A 24,557-nucleotide genomic window follows, 5' to 3' on the forward strand; every position below is an offset into this window, starting at 1 on the left:
CGACATATTCAAATTTTGAACTCCAAGACGTCCAGGACCCGGAGAGTAGATGTGGATGAATGCGTTAGATGTTTGTGTTATATCGTTTGAAACGCAAATAGCTAAAGTTTAATTAAGAAAAATTGTTTGTTACAGTTTTTAGTAGGTATATGTACATAAAAGAATTATGACGAGTTAAAAATGGCTGAGGGACAGGTATTATTCATCCGAGGTGGAAAGTCAGACGTAAGTTAACGGTGTAACATAACCTATTAGAAAAGGCGTACGAATTGATGTAACGTAACTAATTAAAATTTAGTAATCTTTTCTTCATGTGTATGGGTGATAGTTTGGAGTATCTATGTAAAACAGTCTAACCTCATTGATAGGGCCACGACTCGTGTAAAATTAAACTTCTTTATGGAAATTCTACAATTTATTTATCGAGTGTTTATTCACTCTATAGATCAACAGTTGTTTCCAAGTTTTCGGTACTCTATCAATTTGCATGGACTGTCCAAATAAAGTCCAAGGTTTTGTAAGCTTACATTTTTAAGATTATCATGATTAAATACTATCAGCTGTGCAGATTTAAAATGTAAAAGCAATTTACAGGTTAGGGTTCTGACATCTTTTGAACCACCTCATTAATGCCCCTTTCGAGCAACAGGCCATTTGCTTCAGATGAGAAACTGATGCAGGATATTAGAATTTAAACGTATTCATTGAGTTTAAGTTACCATGCAGCTCTTACTTTCGTGGTCAGGAGTTATTGGTGACTGATGCTTTCAGTCGGTAGCAATAGTTACATATTTTCCGCAGAATGCAGTGCTTTATTTCGGCATGCAAATGTGTTACTTCTTGTATACTTACATTTTTTCAGTTCTCTACTATTTCTTTATTCCTGCATGTGGACTGTTTTGAGCACACCCTTACAGCTGTATATGCTGACTCCTTTGACTGTGCCTTTTGTCCTTGATCAGCTGCAGTGATAGACTGCAGAAACATCATAGAGTGAAGGTTATTGGCCCACTTGGAATATGTATGTTACATATCTCTCAGAATTCTGTCTGCATATAACTCAGGACCCATAGTTTTTCTCTCACTCTTGGCATTCCAAATGCCAGCCTTCACAATATTGAGTAGAATATACATGTAAGATGTGGATTTTCTGTCCTGCAATATCTGTTGTTTTTTATGTTAACATGTATAAGTAACACTGAGTCTCATCTGAAAAAGAGAGCTTAGAATCAGGCTCATCATGATGAACTGATTGAAGATTTCAGTTACTGAAATTACCAGGTAACATGGCAGTAAACCATGCACATCTGTGGTTCTGTAAGGGCATATTTGCAGCACTTTTGTTGCACTTCTCACAGGATTTGTTTCGTGTTGGGTACTGGTAAGTTAAAACTATAGCCTCAAGTGTTTCATTTAAATTTTACCAGAATGTAAGGCTACTGTGAAGTATCAAAGGAAATTTGAAGAAAGTTTCTTAGGATTGAAGTTTCCAATGGAAATGGTGTATGGAATGTTGTCAGTAAAACAATAACAGCTGGAATGTTAGAAGATAAGAAACCAGTTGAACAATTGCATTGTAAGTTTCTTACATGCCTTGCACATAAAACTGAAGGATGAAAAAAGAGCAAGAAAACAATTACAAAGTTATTGAAACTGCAGCTTTATACATAGAATCACATTTGGGCACACTTTCCAGCTGTGTGGTCCAGTAATTCTTGTGACTAATACCGTATTTACGCATGTATAGGCCGCACATTTTTTTGCCAAAAATTCAAGAGGAAAACTGGGGTGCGGCTTATATTCGAAACATTCAAAATCACACTTCATTTAAAAAAAATTATATTCATAATTAGTAATACAGGGTGTAATACTCCTGAAATAATATTCCAAGAAAATTATTTTTACTATAATTTCTGTCTGAAAATTGTGCTGTGGCCTATACACGCATGCGGCCTATACATGCGTAAATACGGTATCTTCGGTCAGTTAATGACCATGAACTTGATCCTAGGTTAACTTCTTATTAAGCAGCTTAGATCTGTTTTGACTGGACATGTGGGCACACAAAACAATGGCTAGGGAAATCTACATCTTATCCATGGTGTAAAAGTGGGTGTTTGGCATGTCCAGAATGTGACGCTCATTAGGAGTTATGCATTTTATGTAGATACAATTTTGAGTGATATGTAAGGCATGTACTGCACATGGGTCAGAACCTTTGCTGTCTGATGCTGTATTCTCACTATAACCACAGCTGAATGAGTAGGAAAGGCAGCAGCCAACAGGGAATGCACAAAAACAAAGGCTGTGCCTTGACAGCTGTCAGATATCCAGCATGTATGTTATCAGTTACATTAGGGCTGTGAAATTGACCAGTTGGTTTTCTGTATCCTGCAAGAGTGTCAGCCCCCAAAATATGTGTTAACTTTTCCATCCTCTTTAGAAGAGATGGTGAATCTTGACAAAAAATCTTTAACAAAATTGCTTACTAAATGATTGATGTAATTTTTAATTTTTTTTTCAAACAGCATCTAATAAATAACATAGAATACTATGGAATTAGTATGACACCAATATTGTTAGAATATCAAAACTTTATGGCAGATTTTTAAGCATCATTTGGTAACATTTAATTTAAATAAATGTTTTTGAGCTTCCAATTCTTATTTGTGTGCTCATGCTTCATAAATAAGATCATTGCAGGAATGTATTTGTATTGGTATATTGGGAAAAATATATATATTTGTTCTAATTCAGCTCACAGATAGATACTTAAAGTATGATGCAACCCCTCAGTGCTTTGAAGCTGGAGATCTGTGAGTTGCACAGTGGTTAAAGGATCTGTTTTGCATTCAGTATCCTGTTCAGATCCTGAACAGCTGTCTCAACTTAAGGCCATGTTCAGTTTTCCTCAGTCCCTCCAGGAAACTTTGGTCTGGTACTTTTAGTGGAACAACAGATAGTCAACATAGGTTGGTTTGACTGTATATAAAATGACGTACCTGAGCTCTAACATTTGATATTTATAATTTATTAATTTTTGTTACTATATACATGATAAAATACAGAGGATAAGCCTAAAATCAATTTACAGCTTGACAGTAACAGCAGTAGCGATCATGCAAAATTTAAGGACCTGTAATTGGTACTTTGTATCATCTTAATATAGTCATCAGTCACTTATGCCTGTTCATGTGTTTTAGATTTTACTACCAAATGCCTGTAGTTGTCTGGCAAAGTTAAATAGATATTTTGTCTAATATTTGGATATACACGTATATCTATATTTCTCCATATGAGTGTGTGCTGAAGTGGCTCAAGAATATGATCAACATGTCATGTAGTTCCTTCATGTTTAATCCCACTTATGTCTGAATTTGAACAAAAAATGGTGCAAATAATGCTTGATTACTTAGCATCAACATGGGAAGCCAGGTGAGGAGGGCGACTCTGCTACAGCCGAGGAAGATATCTGGGATGACACAGCTTTAGTGCAGGCTTATGATCGTGCTGTGTCGTTGGCAAAGGATGAAGTTGCACGTCGTATGGGACTTGACAAGGGAAGCATATCTGGAAATGAGAGCAGTGCATCCAGTAAACCTAGAAGAAGGAAAAAGAGGCACAACAAAGAGGTAGACTTCTTTGGAATTGTTAGAGTGTGCAGGCACTTGACGTGCTGTAACGGATTGCATTAAGTTATTTATAATATTGTTTTCATTAGGTTTTCTTGGCTGGAGGTCAGTGTGCAGCTGTGGCTAACTCCCCGTAGCTGAAGGATATGTTTTTTAATGTTGTATATGTTTTGTTGAGAGCCAGCGTAGCACAGTTGGTATAGCAATTGGCTATGGGGTGGATGACCAAGGGGTCGGAGTTTGAGTCCCGGTGGGGGCAAGAATTTTCTCTTCTCAGTATTGTCCAGACCGGGTCTGGGGCCCACTCAGCCTCCTATCCAATGGGCACTGGGGGTTCTTTCCCCGGAGGTAAAGTGGCCAGGGTGTGAAGCTGACCACTCACCTCCAACCAATATGAAGGTTAAGAAAACGTGGATCTATACATCCATTCCCCCATACATCTTCATGGTATAGTGCTTAATTAGTTAAGCATAGGGACAACTTTTCCTTGTGTTTTGTTTCTTTGCACAGTTTTGTTTAATTACATTGATCTTGATTGGAATGTTAAGTACCATATTTTCTGGCATGTAAGATATATAATCATTTAAGAAGCAGAGGTTAAGTATTGGGGTTTTAAGTGTGCATGAAGAAAATAATCATATTTTTTAAAATGCAGAAATTAGAACTAGTTTTTGCATTGTAAGTTGGAGAGAGCCTGATATTTTGGAGGAACATATTTGCCTGCATCTTCCTAGTTGAAGAGTAAGCCAAGGAAGAAACCAACAGAGAAGCCCAGTATGGGAGTGACTGTTTGTAGAGGTTGGGAGATTGTGTCATGATTGGCCTAGGTTATAGCATTTTGCTGTCAATTCACACTCTCTCTAATCTCTTGTCTTCTGTGTCATGCTATAGACTTTTATTAGAGAGGTGTTCAGTCAGCTTTTTGGCGGGACATAGCTATCCTGACTGAGGTTTTTCCTTGGTTTCCTTAGTCTGTCCAGACATGGCAGGAAAGTACCTCAATCTTGCCATGATCACATACTTCCAAATTCTTTGCAGTTTATTACTCGTCAGTTATCCTACCATTCAGTGTTATATAATTTGAGATACTGATAGCATCATACAAAATGAAAGGAATCACTGATGTTCCTGTAAATTGGACACTTCTTCAGTAGTTATCCTTGTAAGGAAAAAATGTAGATGTAAAGCTGTCCCTGTAAGAGGCCATGGAGGCCCATAGGGTTGTGATATACTGAGGCTCCCACATTTTGTAGACAGTCCACTCACAGATGGTGGTGAGATCAGCCTTATGAACTGGCAACCCTTAAACCCCAGGATGATTGCTGGTGCTCATTTCTGTTAGAGGCTGAGTTGATCCCAGGGCCATAGTGCAGCCTGAAGGATTAGGTCATCGAAAAATCCAGTGACCTTCCGGCTTTTAGCATGGCGCCTAACCAAATATGCAACTGCATACCCCAACTGTCCTGGTAAAAGTGGTAATCTAGTTGTTATGAGGTGCCACTGCTTAGCACTGTGTTGATATCTTATGTCTGGTTTTGGAAGTCTGCAACAGCTTGCTTCTGAGCTCACAATGTATTTTTGTTGACAGGTATTTGAATGAAGTCAGGACTGAGGAATGTTCTGAGTACTCAGTTTATGTTTGTTCCAGAAAATTAAGGGTGAGCTGGAGGGATGATGGTTATTTTTGTAAAATTCTGGCTGACCAAAGTAATCTAAAGATTCTAAAATTCCTTCTTCATTATCTTCTAACAGTATTCTGATTGACTTGATTTGGACATAAATTCAGTACCAGAATGGCTGTTGATTTTAATTTAGTAAATTTCTTCTTCCATTAATATCCCTAATCTTCTTGCTGGCATGATTTCACTTCAATGGAAATTTGAACACAAACAAATGTGATATTGTGCACCAGGGACCAGATGTGACCTCATGCATGTGTCATATTGCACATTGAGCTGTCTCACTGTTGCATATGCTAAACTGAAGTTTGTAACGCATATAAGGATAGACCCACGTTAGGTGTGTCCCTTGTCACTATGGCATGGTGTGTCCTCAGGTTGCAGATGGAGGAGACAACCTCTAGATATGTAGGGTAGCTGCAAATATATTGAATGAGCAGTCGTGGGCAGCCGTCAAAGGGTTGTCCTCCAGCTTGGGGGTTGGGCGTGGGGCGAACGGCTCCTCACCATAAAGAATAAGCTTGTTAAGAAAGATCACAAGAAACCTCAGACCTGGATGGATTATTTGGATAAACAAATTAAGTGAAAGAAAATGGATATGACGTTTGGCCCTTGGAATGTTAGAAGTATGTATAGGGCAGGTTCGCTCAGAGCAGTGGTGGAAGAAATCTCAAAGTAAAATGGATCTTGGAGAGATTGGATGGGATATTATGGATTGAATTGATCTGGCTCAGGATAGGGACAGTGGAGGGCTCTTGTGAACACGGTACTGAACCTTCAGGTTCCATAAAATGCTGGGAAATTGTTGAGTAGCTGCACAATTATCGGCTTCTCGAGAATGGCTTAGCCCGATGAGTGATAAGGATAGACAGAAGGAAAATAAAAGAAGAAGAGAAAGGACTAGGCAGTTGATAATGCATAGTGACCTCTATGACCCATTCATGAACCTGTGTTTGTATGTCGTGTGATTTTATTCAAATCAAATGGAAATGTGCGCTAAGTCAGCTTAGGTCAGTGCCGATGGTATTAAACCTTATCATTGAATCAGTGTAAGTGGTTTTTGGCAGTTAATGTATTAATTACAACAACATTTTGTATTTATTTATTTATGCATAAATGAAATTAAGCTGTTTTGCATTAGGTGATGAACAAAATAAAGTGAGATGTTAGTAGCAGCGGTTTCCGTCTTTATCAATACCTCATTCTTTGTTGCTTTCTGTCATATAAGACATAAATGTGACATCCCATAAAATTTCTGAGAAAAGAATGCTGTATACATTAGGAAATAAAATGTGTATTCTCAGAAATATCTTAAAAATGTTAAACTGTGTGTCCATGTATTTATCATTCATCAATATTGCAACACTTGTTTATTCACTACTTAATTTTAATTTAATGTCTGTCCAGGGTGTTTTATTTTGGCAGCTTGCCCCTCACGTTCGTAGCCTACTTTTCATTTATGACTGTCATATGCCCCTGGTTTGCCTGTTTCCTCCACAGCGTGTGGTGTTGTCTTTACTACATACATTTGTGAACAATTAATGACACCCCGTGTGAGGTGAAATAAAATGCACCAAAATAACGTGGGTATGATAGAAACTTTAAAGGATTTTATCTGGTTTTACCTTGAAAAGAGAACTACAGCGTGTGATTTTAACACAGACTAAGACAGTGTAGAGTTTTAATATAATTTAATAAAATATTTGTAACATATCAAGACACCTGAAGATGGCCGTTTTGGGTCGAAACATGTAGTGTCAAAGTGTATAATGTTAAACTAAATTAAAATTAAGTAGTGAATAAACAAGTGTTGCAGTATTGATGGACGATAAATACATGGACGTTAAGTTAAACAATTGCAACAGGATGCTGAAATACAGAATGTTAAACTGTGTTAAATGCATTTAAAAGAGAGTGGTGTCATTTATTAAGTCCTTCATTCAAACCTTTTTTATTATACATACCACAATAATATAAATTTGGGCAGAATGTAACAATCTGGATACATTCAGTTCATTTTATATACTTATAGTTATCTTTAAGTCTGTGAAAATTATGGATAAAGTATATCTAACACAAAATACAAAGGGCATTTTTGTCACCTGACACTCCAAAATTTGTATAACTCATTTGTTATTGAATGTGGTTATATGAAACTTTCACACGTTTTTCTGCACATTTGTTTGTTTGTTACACCTAAACATTCTCCTTGTAATGTTCCCGAAGGTCATGAATATTACGTAAATGAAGAAAATTGTTCAGAACGTTGGTTAGAGTTTGTCTAGAAATGGCTTCACAGTCTCTGATTGGATGACAGTTCTCAGTTCTGGAATTGTGTGCACATTTGTCAGAGACACGCTATTCTTAACATTCCCCCATAGAAAACAGTCACAAGGGTTTAAGTCCAGTGAGATTGGTGGCCATGAATATTGTTCTTCACATGGCACAGGATGCTGGTTTGACAGGATTCTGTCCTTGAAAATGTCATGAAGAAAGCAAAGTAAAGCATTGCTGGCATGAGGTCTGTCACCATCTTTTTGAAACCAGGCTGAATTCATTGGAATGCCATATACCGTCAGGAAAGGGGCTGATCCATCACTTATACTGAGGTAAATATCAGAAGTGACTGAGCTGTCAGTGAACTCAGAACCTGTTTCTTCAAACTGCTTAACAATCTGGTAGATAGTGTGTCTCGTTAGTGTAGCACAGATATAAATTTCTTGGTGATACTTTCTCTTCACAGCAACACAAGAACCACCAGAGTAAAAGGTTTTCTTATCCAACCAATATGATGCCATATTGTTACTCATTTCAGCATTGCAACACCAACAAACATTTCTTGAGTGTGTGGGAGAATCTGTGAAAGTATATCATACATTGCATTCAATAACAAAGAAGTTACAGAAATTTTCAAGTTTTAGATCTTCCTCAACAACTGTAATTGAAAACATTTTTTGCTCTGATAAATGTCTAGACAGAGTCGCTCAAGATTTCTGCAGAAATGGATGTAGGTCTTAATTGCTGCTTCCTTGGTTGTGTGTATCTTGTGTTGAGATGTTTTCCGTGTACTCAACACAAGATTCACACAACCCAGGGAACAGTACACCCAATGGGGCACAGAGCGGCTGCAGTACAAAAGATAGGAAGAACAGGCATCCTATAACACCAGAATTAATAATAATAACACTGATGCACTGTAAGAGTACTGTTTGACAAAGTGCACAGTGCAGTGGTTTCCTTAAAACTTTTTGACTGAAGATGGCCCTATGTGGCCAAAACATGTAGCACATAAAAACAGAATGTATAAATATTTTAATGACATTTTAGACATTTTAACGAACATTTTAGTGAATTAAATGTGGATTAGTGTCATCTAAATCTATATTGGTATTGTTGCCTTATAGATGGAAGAAGACTTGCAAGTGTCACTTCAGTGCACCAGGATTATTAGGCTTCATATGTCTTACAGAGTCAACATTTTTTTTGTGGTAATTTAGAGAGGTGAAATTGTGGCAGATGGGTAGACTCAGACGTTCCATTACATGTTCATTTTGTATGCTAGGTGCATGATCACTTGAAATATGACAAGTTTTTCATCTGCAGTGTATGTTACAATGGCGGGTTGGTGCTCCTTGCTGTGCAGTGTACAGTGGTGATGGGGTTATTTATGAAGCTACAATAGATGCCTTGTTCCATGACAGAGGGACTTGCATAGTCAAATATATAGGTAAGTGAAAGACATATGCTCACATACTGCCCCTTATTTTGACATATAAGAACAAAATGCAAATTTAATTCTTTAGTCATTGAGTGTTTAGCTTTGAAATACATGATTGCAGAGTCCTTGAGTGTGTGAACAAATTAAACCATAGATGTCTTCGACCTGATATCAGTAAATAAAAGCTTATCTTTAATTTCTTTTTGCATTTGTATAAATTTTCAAAAATATTTTATTGAAAATATTTTTTTTTTTGTGGTGACAATGTCATTACTGCAGCTTCCATAATGATTTATATATGTTCTTATTGAGTTGACGTGGTTATGAAACTTGGTCTCTGACTTGGAGGGAGAAATGGAAGTTGAGGGTTGCCAAAAGGAATATTAGGGTCTAAGAAGAAGGAAGTTGCTGAGAGATTTACAAATGAAGAGTTTCATAATTTGTGTTTTTGCACAGTGTTATTAGGATGATTAACTCATTGACTTTTAAGCCCCACCATAGAACCGCCTGCTAAAGATGCCAAGTGTCATAGAAAACTTCACAGTAACTTCCAGGACATACAGTATGTACCATGTCAAAGTGTGGTCTTTCCTCCAAATATAGGTACTCTACACTGAGACCATCTGTCAACAGAAGTGTTGTGCTAATTAATTACCACGGAGTCAATCAGTTTGGCTGTGGCAGTTTTCACAGAAGTATTTCAAGCTGATTAGTTGATATGTGATGTGTAGAGGGTTGAATTAAGCACGCAGTTTCATTTTGAAACAACAGCGCCACCTGTAGGATGTATTATCATCAATACATGATGTGGACTGGATATAAGTGGCACAGGATAAGGCCCAGTTGCAGGCTCTTTTGAACACACTAATGAGCTCTTAGAGTCCACCAAAAAGAGAGAGAACGTGGTGAATGTCTTGCCATCTGAGTGAATTAGCATTTTATAAGGATTCTGTCACATGACCTTGATCGAGAAGTCTTGTAGAAATAGATTTGCAGATGTGGAACGGAATTAAGTGGCTGTTAATAGAGCTTACTGCAAAACTTTTGACACTAATGACATTTGGGATCTGTAACAGGAAGAAATTTCTTGACTAGCCATGAATCTCTACCATAGAGTCAGTAAGTTTTTACAGGAACTGTACCTCACTTGTCATGAAAGTTCCTTTTACAGTGATATGGTTGTTCTGTTCATGTTAATTTGTGCTTCTCTGCTAACCCTAATTTAAAATGTTTTTAATGTATTTCTTATGTTGAGTAGGTAACTTTACTGATGAAAAATCAAGTATGGGGATTTTGGTTCATAGTAACTTTCTGATGATGATGTATCAACTTGTGTCACTATCTGATGATGATGCATACTTCAAGATGTTTTAGATACAGTCTAATTAGTTGTGTCTAAGTTTTCCAAAAAGTTTATTTCCTTAAGTAAATTTTGAAACATACCTGTTTCTGTTTTCAAGTGCAGTGGAAATACAAATTAGATATGAGTGTAATTGCAGGATATGGCAATGAGGAGGAGGTTCCATTGAAAATACTTCAACCATCACAAGGACAAGCAGCACGGAAGATGCAGGAGGCAGCAGCAGCGCAAGATATGCAGGAACAACTGGTAAGACCGGTGGTTTTCGGCATTTTCTTGATTGATTGACCTTGAAATATTTTGTAGTATTTTGCATCATCCTGATTCCTTTTCTGTCTCTTGCCTGTGTGCCAGGTTAAATGGAAAAAAAGAAAAACAGAAAATGGTCAGTACTATTAAATTGTCACCAAGTCATTGAAGTACTGCATTTTTTATTATTGTCCCAAAAGTCCCAGGCCATAATTCTCAGGTATTTGGCAAACTACAAAAAATGTAAAAAGTAGGAGATATTGCAAATTATGTTCTTCCTATATCAAATACTGTATCTTTTTAACCTAGGATTAACATTACACACTAAATTCTTTACATATTGTTAGTAAAAAGTTATGGCAGTATTGCCACTGTGACATGATGGCAGAAGGGAGATATGTTCCCAGGGCAAGGAGAAGCAGTAGTGAGGGAGAGAGAGGTACAGTAAGAAAGAGAAATAGTGAAACAAACCTTTGAATTTTAATGCACTTGTGTAGAAACAACACTGCAGTGTGGAAAAATGTTGAAGTCCATGAAGTCACACATGTATGGAACATCAGAAATGTCTGTACATTCACTACAGTAAATTTTCTAACTGGTGTCTGCCCTGGAGCTCACACATATGAATAAGGTACCATATTCTGGATCACATGTCACAGTGTTGCCAGTGCAGTGGCTGCACACATGGGCAGGATTATTGCCTGGTGTTCAGCAATGCTTTGTGGCTAGTTATCACACACCATGGATGTCAAATGACTCCACAGGAAATATCCTTGGATGTGAGGTCTGGAGAACATGGCGGCCATTCCGCAAGTCCTCTTGGACCAGTCCATCATCAGACAAACTGATCTAGCCACTGGCAACATGGTGTCTGGGAGGTGGTGGGAACAGTCTCCTGTTAACTTGTTATGCAGAAAAAGTGGCCCCACCATAGCACTGATTTGGAGTTGATTTGATATTCATCATCATGGGCTTTGTTATGATTCTCATCTGCCGAGTACATGATGTATCTGTTGATAGAATCATTCACCAGACCTCACACCACTGAAGGTTTCCTGTTTCAGTCATTTAAAGTCCATGGTGTATGAGAATGGGTTACAGCATACTGCTGAAATTCAGGACGGTATCTGGCTACATATGCAGCCATAGTGACAGTGGTGTGTATTTTGAAGTATAAGGTGCCATATTTTCTTACACATATAGGCAACAAGCTGGACACCAGTTGGAATACGTACTGTAGTCAATGTACAAACCTTTGTTGTTTGCCAAACACAAGTGTGATTTTGTGAACTTCCAGCAATTTGTCACAGTTGGCCACACTGCAACATTGTTTCTGTGTGAGTACATTAGAGCATGATGGTTTCTTTTCGCTGTTTGTTATTTGAATCAGCCTATCAGGAAAATTAGGAGGAGAGGAGAATAGGCAGATACAACTCAGTTAGGACCTCTGGCTCGGCAGAGAGTTCAGTCTAAGATTTTAGTTGTCTATCAACTTTCAAACTTGGCGCTAAAAGATAATTCTACGAAGTACAAAATTTTGCTCATAACGACTCATATTGAGATTTAGCTTAATCCATAAGAGGATGGTTATAAGTTGAGCTGATCAAGTGCATTTTTGTATAAGTGTAACACCAGCTGCTGTCAGCTGAAACTGAATCAGTTGTTAGAATTTACGCAGCCGAGTGTCTTTAAGAAGAACAGCAATAAAGTGTTGTGGTGGTACAGTGAATTGTGTTGATTAGAGGTGCTTCGCCCTCACTTGTCCGAGCCTGACCCGTATCCGACCTGAAGAGAGACTCATCTCCACTGTCTAGTCAAACCCACCGCCAGCTTTCACATTCTCACTCCTGCCCCCTTACTATGAATCGTAAACAGTCTCTAGCTGTTTGCTGGCGCCCATACAATCAGATCCCATCATGAAATCCAACCCCCAATAATTTCAATGGAAGAAAGAAGCGGTGCAGCCGGGTCAAGCCGAAACCAGCTACGACCTAGCAACTTCAGCAGTGGCAAAACCAGGTAGGGCAGCCTCAAAGTGGTCATCGGAGCAGAGGGGCCGATTGCCATCGACTCCCACTCCTTGCACTACTATTCAGATGGAGCCGCAGGCAAAAGGGCAACGAAGGGGCAGTTATAAATGGCGACCAACTTGTGGGGCTTGAAGCCTCGCTGATGAAGGTGGTTATACCATTGCTATGCAGTGACTCAGTAAACACATTCCCATGAAGCATATGCAAGCAATGGCCGGCAAAGCATGTAAATGCAACAGAAGGATGTCCATTGCTATGTAACGGACCAGTAAACACTCCTTCTTAAAAATAAAGACTGTGTTTTCTGTGTGGTTTGTGTCAAGGGGTTACAAAAGGACACTATCAGAAGATGCACCCAATCACCTATGTGGAGGCAGGGTCAAAGACCTCCACTGCGACCCTGCGAGTCTTAAGAGACAACGAAAAGGAAAGGCCCTAATCTGAGACAGTAAAATATGGTTGCGAGTCCGAAGGGACTCAGACCGAGGAAAATTGCACTGGCAAGGGCCAGCAGCATGTACAAAAGACAGACCCATCCTTTTGTCAGAGAGGACCCTCCTCAAAAACAAGACCATAACTGTCAAACAGTAATAAATATCTGGTCGTGAGCCCCAGATGGGATTCAACACCAAGACTTACTGACTGATTGACTGACCGTCAGTTGCAATGTAACTTTGACTTCGAGATGTACCCAAGTAGTAACAGAGTAGTAGACGCAGAGTAATCGAGTCGGAAGTGAAAGGTCAAGCTTCAAGATGCCAGGATTTGAACTTGGAATTGAATTGAGCCGAGTCTCCAGAATTGGCAGTTTCAGAATAAGGGGAAGAAATGGAATTAGGCATTGTAAAGAAGACTTCATGTGTGATTTCAAGTTGCAGTGAGACTGATATATCCATTGCCAGGATACAACTAGTGAAGCCTGAGAACCCTAGTGCATATGCAACAGTGAACCGTAGAGTGTATAGATCAGATAGTGCTGCATTGCCAGTAGTCCGAAGTTGTGTGAATGTACAAGGTGCAATAAATCCAATCATCCAGTCCAAAACCAATCTTATATGTCACCCCGTATGCATGACAGTATTGAAAATAAAGACGTTGCAGAAAAATGGTTTCATTTACAAGCCAGTGTGATAATTTCACTAAGTGATTTATAAAAGTCATTACATGGGATTTTTCAGCTGCATAATGGCTTGGAGATGGAATGCAGCGATGGAGACTCGACAAAGAGATCAGTTTTCAAGCCCAAGTTTGGAGCAGTTCCCAAATCACCACAAAGAAGCAAAATGGATTGGGAATCTCAGACAGTGCAACCTCCACGGCCCCATTACTTTCCTCCTCGTTTCAGACCCCTCCGAATGCCATCTATGGTAAGTATACTTACCTCAGTGTAATGAAACAGGTTTGTCTGTCAGTAACACTCTGGTCTTGTATGTGGAAAGTCCTCATTTTGAATCTTGCCAGGTGCATCAGCTAGCCTGGCTGGCATTTTCATGGTTTTCCTCAGTCCCTCCAAGCAAATGCCAGTATAGTACCTCCATTAGGCCATGACTGCTTACTTCCAGATCCTTTCTAATTCAGCACTCATACCATCATCAGGTGCTTACACTTTTTTTTGTGCTGACAGCATTGTTACTTGACAAACTAAAAAAAGTAGATTTGACGTTCTCACAAGGGTGGTTGTAAGTATTTCTGACTTGTGGGATCTAATGCTGTGTAGTCCATTGAAAATCAACTGACATTTTGGAGGGAACTTCAGGATTTAGGCATAAGCCAAGCAAGAAACCAGCATGGAAGCAGGTGGCAAGCATAGCTGTGCTTCTTTGATCATGAAGATGGAGGGGACATGTTCCTCCAAAACTTCCAACAGACTACACAATGATGTAACTCAGAAGATAGAACTCTTCAACCAAAAATTGGCAGTGCATCATTGCAGATTTTGTAATTATTACTGTAAATTAGAATGGGTTTATATAATTTTTTTTCTAAAGTAAAGTTGTCTCTGTGTACTGAATTAAGCACCATACCACAAACACCTAGGGCAATGTGGAGACATAGCTCCATGACTTGGCTACTTTGCCATTGTATAAAGAGTCCCTGGTAGCATTGGATAGGATGTTAGGTGAAGCCCCCGGGGCTGGTCTGGATGGTGTGCAGAAGAGAATTGAATTGAATTGAATTGAATTTATTTACATTCTATAAATCCCAAGTAGGTTAGTACCTTTGGATACAGAACAAGTCTCTCTTCCTGTCAGGAATCTAACCCCTGTTCTCTGGTTGTCCAGCCAGTAGCTTAGTCACTATTCTGACTGAGCTATCCTCGCTCCCAGTTTCATATGTGTTATATTTTTATCAAATCCATAGTTAATAAAGATAGCATTCTGCAGGCTTTGACATGTATAATCGATGTAAATACCCTGATTTAAACTTGTCTTGGAATTAGTCAGAAGGTTAGAACATGTGTTATGTTGATATGTGTATGTGTGTGTGTGTGTGTGTGTGTATATAGACTAACAGTGAGTGAAAGCTGTAAAATTGTGCAGTGTCTGGTTACCATAGCAATGAATTGCTGAGTTTTAACATGTATCATGAGTGTAAATTTCTTAGTGGTTCATGAGTGACTGAGTGAACGAGTGGTCATATGCTTCAGTATGCCATATCTGTTTTGTGAGTGGATGTGGATATGAGAAGTGTAGTTAGTATTTATCATGGAATGTGCTTTGGTTTATGAATAAATGGAAGGTTTCTTCCTTCTCAGAACGTAGAAGATGCCCTTGTAGAACAGTTTAGTAAAATTCTGTCACAAGCTCTAATCTGTAACCAACGGGATAATCCGAGTGGACACTTTGATAGGTCTGTGTAGGTAATAAGACAAACAGTATACCTGTATGACTGCTTGAATTCACATTTCCATGGAATATGTTTTAGTAGACTTTGTCTTTATATAACTCTTCTTAAGTTTAAGCCTATTCAGCAGGAAAATAATACAATAATTTGTGGTATGCATGTATGCCTGATGCCATGAGGCACCTTCACAGTAGACACTATTAGGAAATTAATACAAGAATATATTAGATGTGACTTGAAACACCATTGGGAAATGTATCTTGGCAGAAGACCTGTTCAGAATAGTGTCTGTGCTTATTCAGATTTGTTTCTCAAGAACTTTATCACTGATATGGGCGATGTTATTATTTTTGGGTATAAAATTACTTTATTAAAGCAGTGTGTAGAATCAATTACAGATGTACTCTGTTGTGACATTTCTTTAATTAGTGATGCAGTGCCCCTGAGGTTGTTGAAATGCGACAGCATTACAGCCTAAATATGCATGAATCACATTGCCCTTTACTATGACAACCCTCTGAAATTTACTGTTTCTTCAAAATATTTCCATTCTAAATTGTATCTGTATTTCTTCTTTTAAGAATTGGATCTCCCAGGATTCAAATAGTGTCTGAGGAACAGGAGTCCTACCATAGATTTCAAGAGGCTGTTCTTTAGTTATAAATTATGAGACTATTAATGCATTCTCAACAGTGTTCTTTGCTGGTCATTATTCTTACTTGTAGCGTATATATTCAGTCATGGCCTTGAATCAAGTAGACTTTATTATAGGTTGATATTGGTGAAAATCAGAAGTGCCTGACAACTTTTAGTCAAAGGTCCCACTCACCAATAAAAAAATAAAGAGTAAAAAAAAGAATGAAAGTAAAGTCTGTCCAGTGGTTTAAGCGCTGATACTAGGTCACAGCCAGACTTGACCTTTGACACATTTGTGGAAAGATCACAATATTTAATTATCTTGACATTCACAAGACTTACAGAAAAAGGTAGATTGGTGTCAATTGAAATTTACAAGAGAAAATCTATTGTTGAAGAATTTGTTAAACATTTCTTGATGTACTCAAATATATGGCTGAGAGTTTAGTTTTCTATGATGTTATGATGATAATGCAGTAGAATACTAGGAATACCATGAGGATGGTAAGGATATTTTGCAAGTTCTAGGAATACATGATCATCCTCATCATCATTGGCACGACAGCCCTTTGTGAGCCCTGGCCTTCCTCAGGATTACTCGCCATTCTTCTCCATTCGATGCTACATTCCTCCTGTTCTTTACACCCAAAATTCTTATGTCATGCCACACACATTCTTTCCATCTCAATCTTGGTCTTCCCACTTTCCTATTTCCTTCTGGTTTAGTGTTAAGTATTTTCTTAATCCTTCTATTCTCGCTGGCACGTATTATGTGTCCAGCCCATTCAAGCCTTTTCACCTTTATAAATCCAATAATGTCTGGTTCATTAAATAGTTTGTATAGCTCATGGTTATACCTCTTCCTCCATATTCCATTTTCTTCCACTGGTCCAAAGATATATCTCAGGATCCTACTTTCAAATTTAGTTAACAGTCTTTCATCTGATCTTGACGGTGGCCAGGTCTCAGAGGCATAAGATAGCACTGATCTTATAAGTACTTTATACATCATAGTTTTGGTTTTCCTGGGTATTAATTGGGATTTCAGGTGTTTCCTAAGGCCATGGAAACATTTATTTGCCACAAGTACACGCTTTTTTATTTCATCACTGGTATCATTTTGTAAGTGAAACTACATACAACCTCAAATTTATATGAGCCAATTTCAATATATGCAGGTCCATTAGCACAGTCTTTCTTGGTTGCCGGTATGTACTTTGTTTTATTTTGGTTAATTTGTAGATTCATCTTTTTTGCTGCTCTTTCCAATTTAAGAAAAGCTTTGTAAGTTTCTTAAGAAAAGCTTCTTTCATAAATTTTTGTGTTCTACCAATTATATCAGTATCATCTGCAAATGCCAAAATTTGAACTGACTTATAAAATATAGTTCCCCTTGTGTTGATGCCTGCATCTCTTAACTACCTTCTCTAATGCTATATTGAACAAAAAGGCAATCTAGGGAATCCCCTTGTCAAACTCCATTTCTAGTTATTATAGGGCTGGACAACATATTCTGGCATTGTGTCTTTCTCATAGTGGCTCTGACTAAGGCGATTAACTTCCGTGGAATGTGCATCTCTTCCATTGCCAGAGAAAGACTATATCTATGGAGTCATAGGCTGATTGGAAGTCAATGAAAAGATGTGTTTCAATTTGGAATTCATTACACTTTTCAAGGACCTGGCAAATAGTGAAAATCTGATCGTTACTTGATCTTCCTTGATGAAACTCACATTTGTAATCCCCAATTATGCCTTCCACAAAGGGAGAGAGTCTGTTAAATAGAATGTGGAAAATATTTTATATGCTATGCACAACAGAGTAATTCCTCTATAGTTAGAGCATACCATGACATCACCTTTCTTATGGATAGAGCATACAATACTCGGGTTCCATTCCTCTGGGATTATTTCAGTTATCCATATCTTAACTATTAGCCGATGTAAGTGCTTAGCATATTCTGGGCCTGCAAATTTCACTAATTCCTCCATGATGAGATCCATTCCTGGAGCTTTACTATTTTTAAATTTTTTGATAGCTTGTTCTACTTCTTTTTGGTCAGCACTGGCTCTTCGGCCTCAAAAATTCCTTGATTCTGGTCTATGATCATACCTTCCATTTGTTCAGGGGCATTACCATTTAACAATTCCTCAAAATATTGCGCCCATCTTTCCACTATTGCTTCATCGCTACTCAATGTCGTGCCTTCTTTATCTCTACATGAGGTTGTTCTAGGTTGAAAGTCCTTTCGACTCTTGTTTAGTTTTTGGCTGTGTTTTCCAATAACCGATCTATATACATCCTCATTCCCCACTTTAGCATTCATGTCCCCTATGATTATTTTACAATCCCTTTTTGGACATTCACCATATATTTCATCCAATTCATCATAAAAGGAGTCTTTCTCCTCATCACTTTTATCTTCATTTGGGGCATGCGCACAAATGAGGCTATAGTTAAAAAACTTTCCCTTAATTTGTAGCCTACATGTTCTGTGAGACTTTGCCTGGAAGTCTAAAATAAGATGCTTCCTTTTTTTTATTAACAATAAATCCTGTTCCAAACATGTGACTCTTCTTCTGACAGCTATAGAGCACAAAATGATCTCTCTTTTCCACGACTCCTTTACCCAACCACCTCAGTTCTTGTATAGCAGTGATATCTAGTTGTTCAAGTAGCATTTTTAGTGCTCCGGCTCTGTAAAAAGATAATATATTCCAAGATCCAATTTTAAAATCCTTTAAACATTTTCCAGGTCGTCTTGAATAGGTCCATCCGGCTACTCTTTCCTCAGATTTCTGAACAATTTAGTTTTTACGGTGTGAGCTTGTCGGCCTCATGCCCAACCCCCAAGCTGGAGGACCAGGGTATCCCTCTCTGTCTGGCTCCTACCCCTTGACCTGTCCAGCATGGGTGGCCCTACCAGTAGCTATGCTACTGCCGGCATAACTCTCGGGGTCTCAGGAGCTCTCAAACCCCACCACCACGATAAGGTGGAGATACCATTCATGGGGTCTAGGAATACATAAGTTCATTTATTTAAGAATGGCAACATGTTTACTTCCCTGAAGAATAACTGCTTTAATGATGGCAAATTTTGTGAATGATGATGAATTTTAAGAGTAAGGTCTTTTGGGGATGTAATGCTGTATAGATGGGGTACCACCATTTCAGAGGAACCTGCTTCCTCTCTCTTCTTATGTCCTGAAGATGTAGGCAGCAGGTTCCTTGGAAACAGTGGTACCCATCTGCTACTCTGAATATGATCTTACCCCAAAAGACCATAATCTTAGATATGCATGGTAATAGAAATTGCAGTTAAATGAAGGAAATTCTTCTGAAGGAAGCTTTACTTTGGGAATGTCATCTGCATAAAATATAATTGTAAAAAATGGTAAAAGCTATCCCTTTAATATGGCATGGAGGCCAATAGGTTTGTGAGACGCTGAGGCTCCAACATTTTGTAGAAAGTCGGCTCACAGATGGCAGTGAGGTTGCCTCAGCCTTAGTTGCCTGCTGCCCTTTACTCCCAGGAAGAATATATATAATAGTATAGTATATAATACAGGGTGAATCATATAGAACTAGCCCGATGAATTTGCTAATAATTCCGCAAGTGATGCATATAACCGCTCACAATTACGACATAATAATCCGTTGGCTATGCTGAGTCAAATGGTGTGTGCATGATCCGGCAAGTGGCTGCCCTTATGCTGCAAGGTTAAGGACAATCCCGAAGTGTGTCTGCAATGCGCAGGCAACAGTCATGGAGTTCACTGTTGAACAGCGAGTGTTTCTCGTGTGCACATACTGGGTGACAGGCTCGATTGCGAACACACAATTGGAATTCAGGAGGAAGTTTGGAGTTCGCAAGAAGCCAGCAAAATCGACTATACAGTCCTTGGCTCAGAAATTGGAAAGGACAGGGACACTTTTAAGTGAACGTGGTAAAAACAGCCCAGAAATGCCAGAAGAAATGATTGCAATTGTGCGGGACAGGTTACTGCAGTCTCCCAAGAAATCATTACGACATCTAAGCCAGGAAACCAGGTATTCTTATTCAACGTGTCAACAGGCTGCAAAGAAAGCGAATCTTTGTCCCTACAAGATCACCAGTGTTCAGGAATTGTGTGATGTTGATAAAGATAAATGGGTACGGTACCGTTTATGGTTTTGGGAATTCGTGCACGACAACTCCAGAATTTTGGATATCACTTGGTTTAGTGATGAAGCATGGTTCCACTTATCAGGATATGTAAACGCACAAAATTCCAGGATCTGGGCATCTGAAAACCCATATGAGATTGCTGAATCACCACTACACCCACAAAAAGTGGGTGTGTGGTGTGCCATTTCTGGTTTACGAATCATTGGACCGATCTTCTTTGACACGACTGTGGACAGCACCTTATACTGCCATATTGTTTACGATTTCATGCAGCAGCTGCATGATGTGGAACTTACACAGGGTTACTTTCAGCAGGAGTCAGCGACATGCCACACGTCCAACATGTCCATGGAACTGATTGAGAGCTTCTTTCCCGATCGAGTCATCTTTAAAAAGATGTGGGGTCCCAAATCCCCCGACCTTACCTGCCTGGATTTTTTTCTCTGGGGTTTACTGAAGGACAGGCTATATGCAAACAAACCGCGTACGTTACAGGATTTAAAGGACAACATTTTGGCTGAAATCAGGAACATCACTGAAGAAACACTGCAGCGAGTCACGGCGAATATGCAAATGCAGGTGGAGGCGGACACTTTCAACACCTGCTCTGATCATGGCACACAATCCAAGATAAGATATGTGTAAATTACTTTAATATCTGTATGGTATATTTTATATTACAGCTCATTTCGTCAGGCCGGTTCTATATGAATCACTCTGTATAGTAGTACTAAAAATAAGGTTATGTTAACTGCAACAGAATTCAGAGCTCAGTAAACTTGTTGTAGGGCATACCCCCAATGGTAGTCCCGCCACCCCCTCCACCTCATTTGACTGCCAGCTTCCCTGAGGAGGATGCTGAAGCTCTGTCAGCAATGTTGATGTCATGGTACATGAGTGGTTTCCACACAGGTGAGAGGAACTATGAACATAGTAAATATAGCTAAAGCTTGCATGTGGATACAATAGAAAATCATCCTAGGTTTCTACTTGATTGTGTGCATGTTGACTATATACAAGGTGGTTCAAATATGACCGGGACTGATTTTTTTTTTTAAACCAAAATTGCCAAACACTTACTTGCACATGTCAGTCTTCAACGTACTCCTCTCCGGAGTCAACACATTTTTTCCAACGTTCTGGAAGCATCCTGATGCCCTTTTCAAAAAAGTCTTGTGGTTGGCGGCGTATCTACTCCCTAACATTCTGGATGATGGCGTCGTCCACAAACCACATGCCTTGCAAGTCTGATTTGAGCCTTCCGAACAGGTAGAAATCACTTAGTGCCAAATCGGGACTGTACGGTGGATGTGTCAGAAGGTTCCATTTCAATTTCCGGAGGGTTTCCATTGTTGTTTTGGCCGTATGGGGGCGTGCATTCTCTTGAAGGAAGGCTACCCGCTTTCCACCTCTCTTCCGCTTGGATCGGATCTTTTCCTTCACATCTGTTGCCAGGAGGGCTGAGTAATAAGCTGCATTGACTGTTCTGGCATCTGTCAGAAAGTCTAAATGGATAACCCCCTGCCTGTCCCAGAAGAATGTGCCATCACTTTTCCTGCTGAATGGCTCCTCCACGCTCTCTTGGGTTTGGGAGAACTGGTATGCCGCCACTCGCGTGATGATTGCTGGGACTCGGGAATGAAGTAGTGCACCCACGTTTCATCGGTGGTCACTATAGACTTCAAAAATGCATCACCTTCATCTTCAGACTGCTCTAGGAGATGACTGGCAGCTTGCATGCGCACCATTTTGTTCACGTCCGTCAAAGTGCATGGTACCCACCGTGCATTCACCTTGCGATAGTGCAGGTGATATTTCACAATGTCTTCTACACTACCAACACTGATGGACAGCATTGCTCCAAGTTCCTTGATAGTGATGCGCCTATTCTCACGAATAAGTGCGTCTGCACGACCAGTGTTTGGCTCGGTGACGGATGTTCACGGCCGACGATCATGCGGTTCATTCTCCACATGCTCTCTGCCCTCTCTGAAGCACTTACACCACTCAAACATACAGGTCCGTGAGAGACACTCTTCCCCATACTGTTGTTGGAGTCTGGTGAATTTCAGCGGACGGGACATTTTCTCCACCGATGAATTTGATCACAATGCGTTGTTCCACGCTCCGCGGTACCTTCTGTACGCTCATCCCTCTAGCAACTCCCAGACAGCACTGAACAGGTTCTAACCCTAACAGGAGGGAGAGTGGAGGTTGTGGCTACAATCTCTCAAGGTCGCACAGCTGCTGCGCAGTGCAGCTTGTTTACAAAAAAATCAGTCCTGTTCATATTTGAACCACCTAATAGTTTTTCAAGATGGATATACCTCATGTTACATTAACATATTTAGCAAGATTAATTTTTTAACATTTTATTTCCAGGCTTGTGTACAGATATTGTTCATGTGTAGAACTTGATCCACCATAGGATGTAGGATCATATACCTGTAGTTTGTTGAGTAGCTACTTTGGTGTGTATAGGATCATTTATGTATTTGCAGATATGGTGAACAGATCTTCAAGCAATGCATCCTGTTTTGTTATTCAATAAACACTTAAATTGTTCCTGTCTCAACACATCTAAATATGAAACCAGACACATATAGTAATAGGTATTTAACACTTTGTGGACCTGCAATTTAAATATTTAAATCCCCCTGGGGACCGGCATTTTTAAACCTATTACCCTAACTTGTGCACTGTTCACTTTAAAAATTAATATAAAATCTCTTTATTAATTTTATGAACTAAAATTTTTGGAGAACACTTACCAATGCACCTAGAAGTGCTTGAGAGTGTGATATTTCTGGCAACATTCCCCTTTGTGAAGTGGCATTACACAGAACTTGCAAATGTAGACAGTCATACTCCTTTTTTATGAACTGTGGAACACGGCATTGCCTAGAAGGATGCTTCCCCTTGGAATATTCACTCTTTACAGTTTTCACGAGGGTATGTTTATAACTTTATTAGGGCTTGGTGAGAGATTTGGCTTCTGACATGCTCATAATCAGATTTTATCTGTATTTACTTGTAGATTATTGTCTATACTGACACATCAAAGAACTTCTTTTTTATTCTGTGGTACTTATGTATTCATGTAACAAATCATTTTCGCCATATACTGCTTCCTATAAAGTAAGAGAAGAATATTAATGTATAAAGATATTTTTCTTTACCATACTTTGAACAGTAAATTATAAGAGTACATCATATTTTGGTTTCTGTCAGTTTTCACATTTGATCTTTCACTCAGCTTTTAATTGACAACTTAAAAAGGCATCCCTGTGCTTAATTAATTAAGCGCTATGTCAGAAGACATGGGAGAGTTGATGTATGGATTCACGTTTTCTTGACCTCAGCACTAGACAGAGGTCAGTGGTCAGCTTGACGTCCCAGCAGCTTCCCCCCCCCAATGGAAAGAGCCCTAGGTACTCATTGGATAGGAGGCTGTGAAGGCCCCAGTGCCAGTCTGGACAACATGGAGAAATGAAAAGTCTTGCCCCCACCAGGACTCAAATTCTGACCCCTTGGTCACCCAGCCAGAAGCCAGTCACTATATACTGACTGTGCTATCCCAGCTGACAACCGTGTTTCTTAAAACTTGTAACCACTGCAGATATTGTATGCTTTTTTGTAGGTTACTATCAAGGTTTGAAGCAAGCAAAGAACTTCTCTCCAACTGGCGGTAATTTCAGCAGTAATTCTTCCAGAAAAAAGTGAAATCATAAATATTCTTGTAAGGTTTGAGGTTTTCATGGCAGGTTTTGTGCTTCAGTACAAGAAAGAAAGAATAATGCTTTTTTCAAGAAATTATCGGTTATGACTTTATAAGTGCTGGATTCTGTTATGTAGAATAATATTTTTGGAAAATGGAACTTGTACAATACACATGAAAGATGTTGCAGTACAGAATTTTGTGAAGATGGTGTAAGTCATTTTACACAGCAAAATTGGTATACTGTCTAATGGTGGTGTTCAAATATGTTACGTCTTGTGTGAGGAGGCAGTGTCTTGGTAAGTTATGTCTTGTTCCTGCATATTCTTAGTTTTTTTAATGACAATTTTTGTACATCACATTTCATAAATTATTGTCTTTTTGGGACATTATCCATTGTCCAGGTTTTAGTCTGCTTTCCTTATTTCAAAAAATAAAAGGAGGCTTATGAGATCACCTTAACTCTCTGTTTGTGTTGTTTTCTGTTTATATAACCTTGGAGCTTCCCGCAGAGAAAACAAAG

At 39.0% G+C, this 24,557-nt stretch overlaps 1 protein-coding gene across 1 annotated transcript; it reads left to right on the top strand.

Moving 5' to 3' along the window:
* Positions 1 to 24,245, top strand: LOC111875041 (survival motor neuron protein). Its single transcript, XM_023871068.2, has 7 exons — positions 1 to 225; positions 3,417 to 3,632; positions 8,915 to 9,038; positions 10,529 to 10,638; positions 13,847 to 14,035; positions 21,105 to 21,228; positions 23,957 to 24,245. Exons 1-7 carry the CDS (start codon positions 181 to 183, stop codon positions 24,037 to 24,039), a joined length of 891 nt encoding a protein of 296 aa, XP_023726836.1. The 5' UTR covers positions 1 to 180; the 3' UTR covers positions 24,040 to 24,245.
* Positions 24,246 to 24,557: the final 312 nt, after the last annotated feature.

The sequence above is a fragment of the Cryptotermes secundus genome, unplaced genomic scaffold (assembly GCF_002891405.2).
Source record: "Cryptotermes secundus unplaced genomic scaffold, Csec_1.0 scaffold321, whole genome shotgun sequence".
In the NCBI taxonomy this organism is placed as follows: Eukaryota; Metazoa; Arthropoda; class Insecta; order Blattodea; family Kalotermitidae; genus Cryptotermes; species Cryptotermes secundus.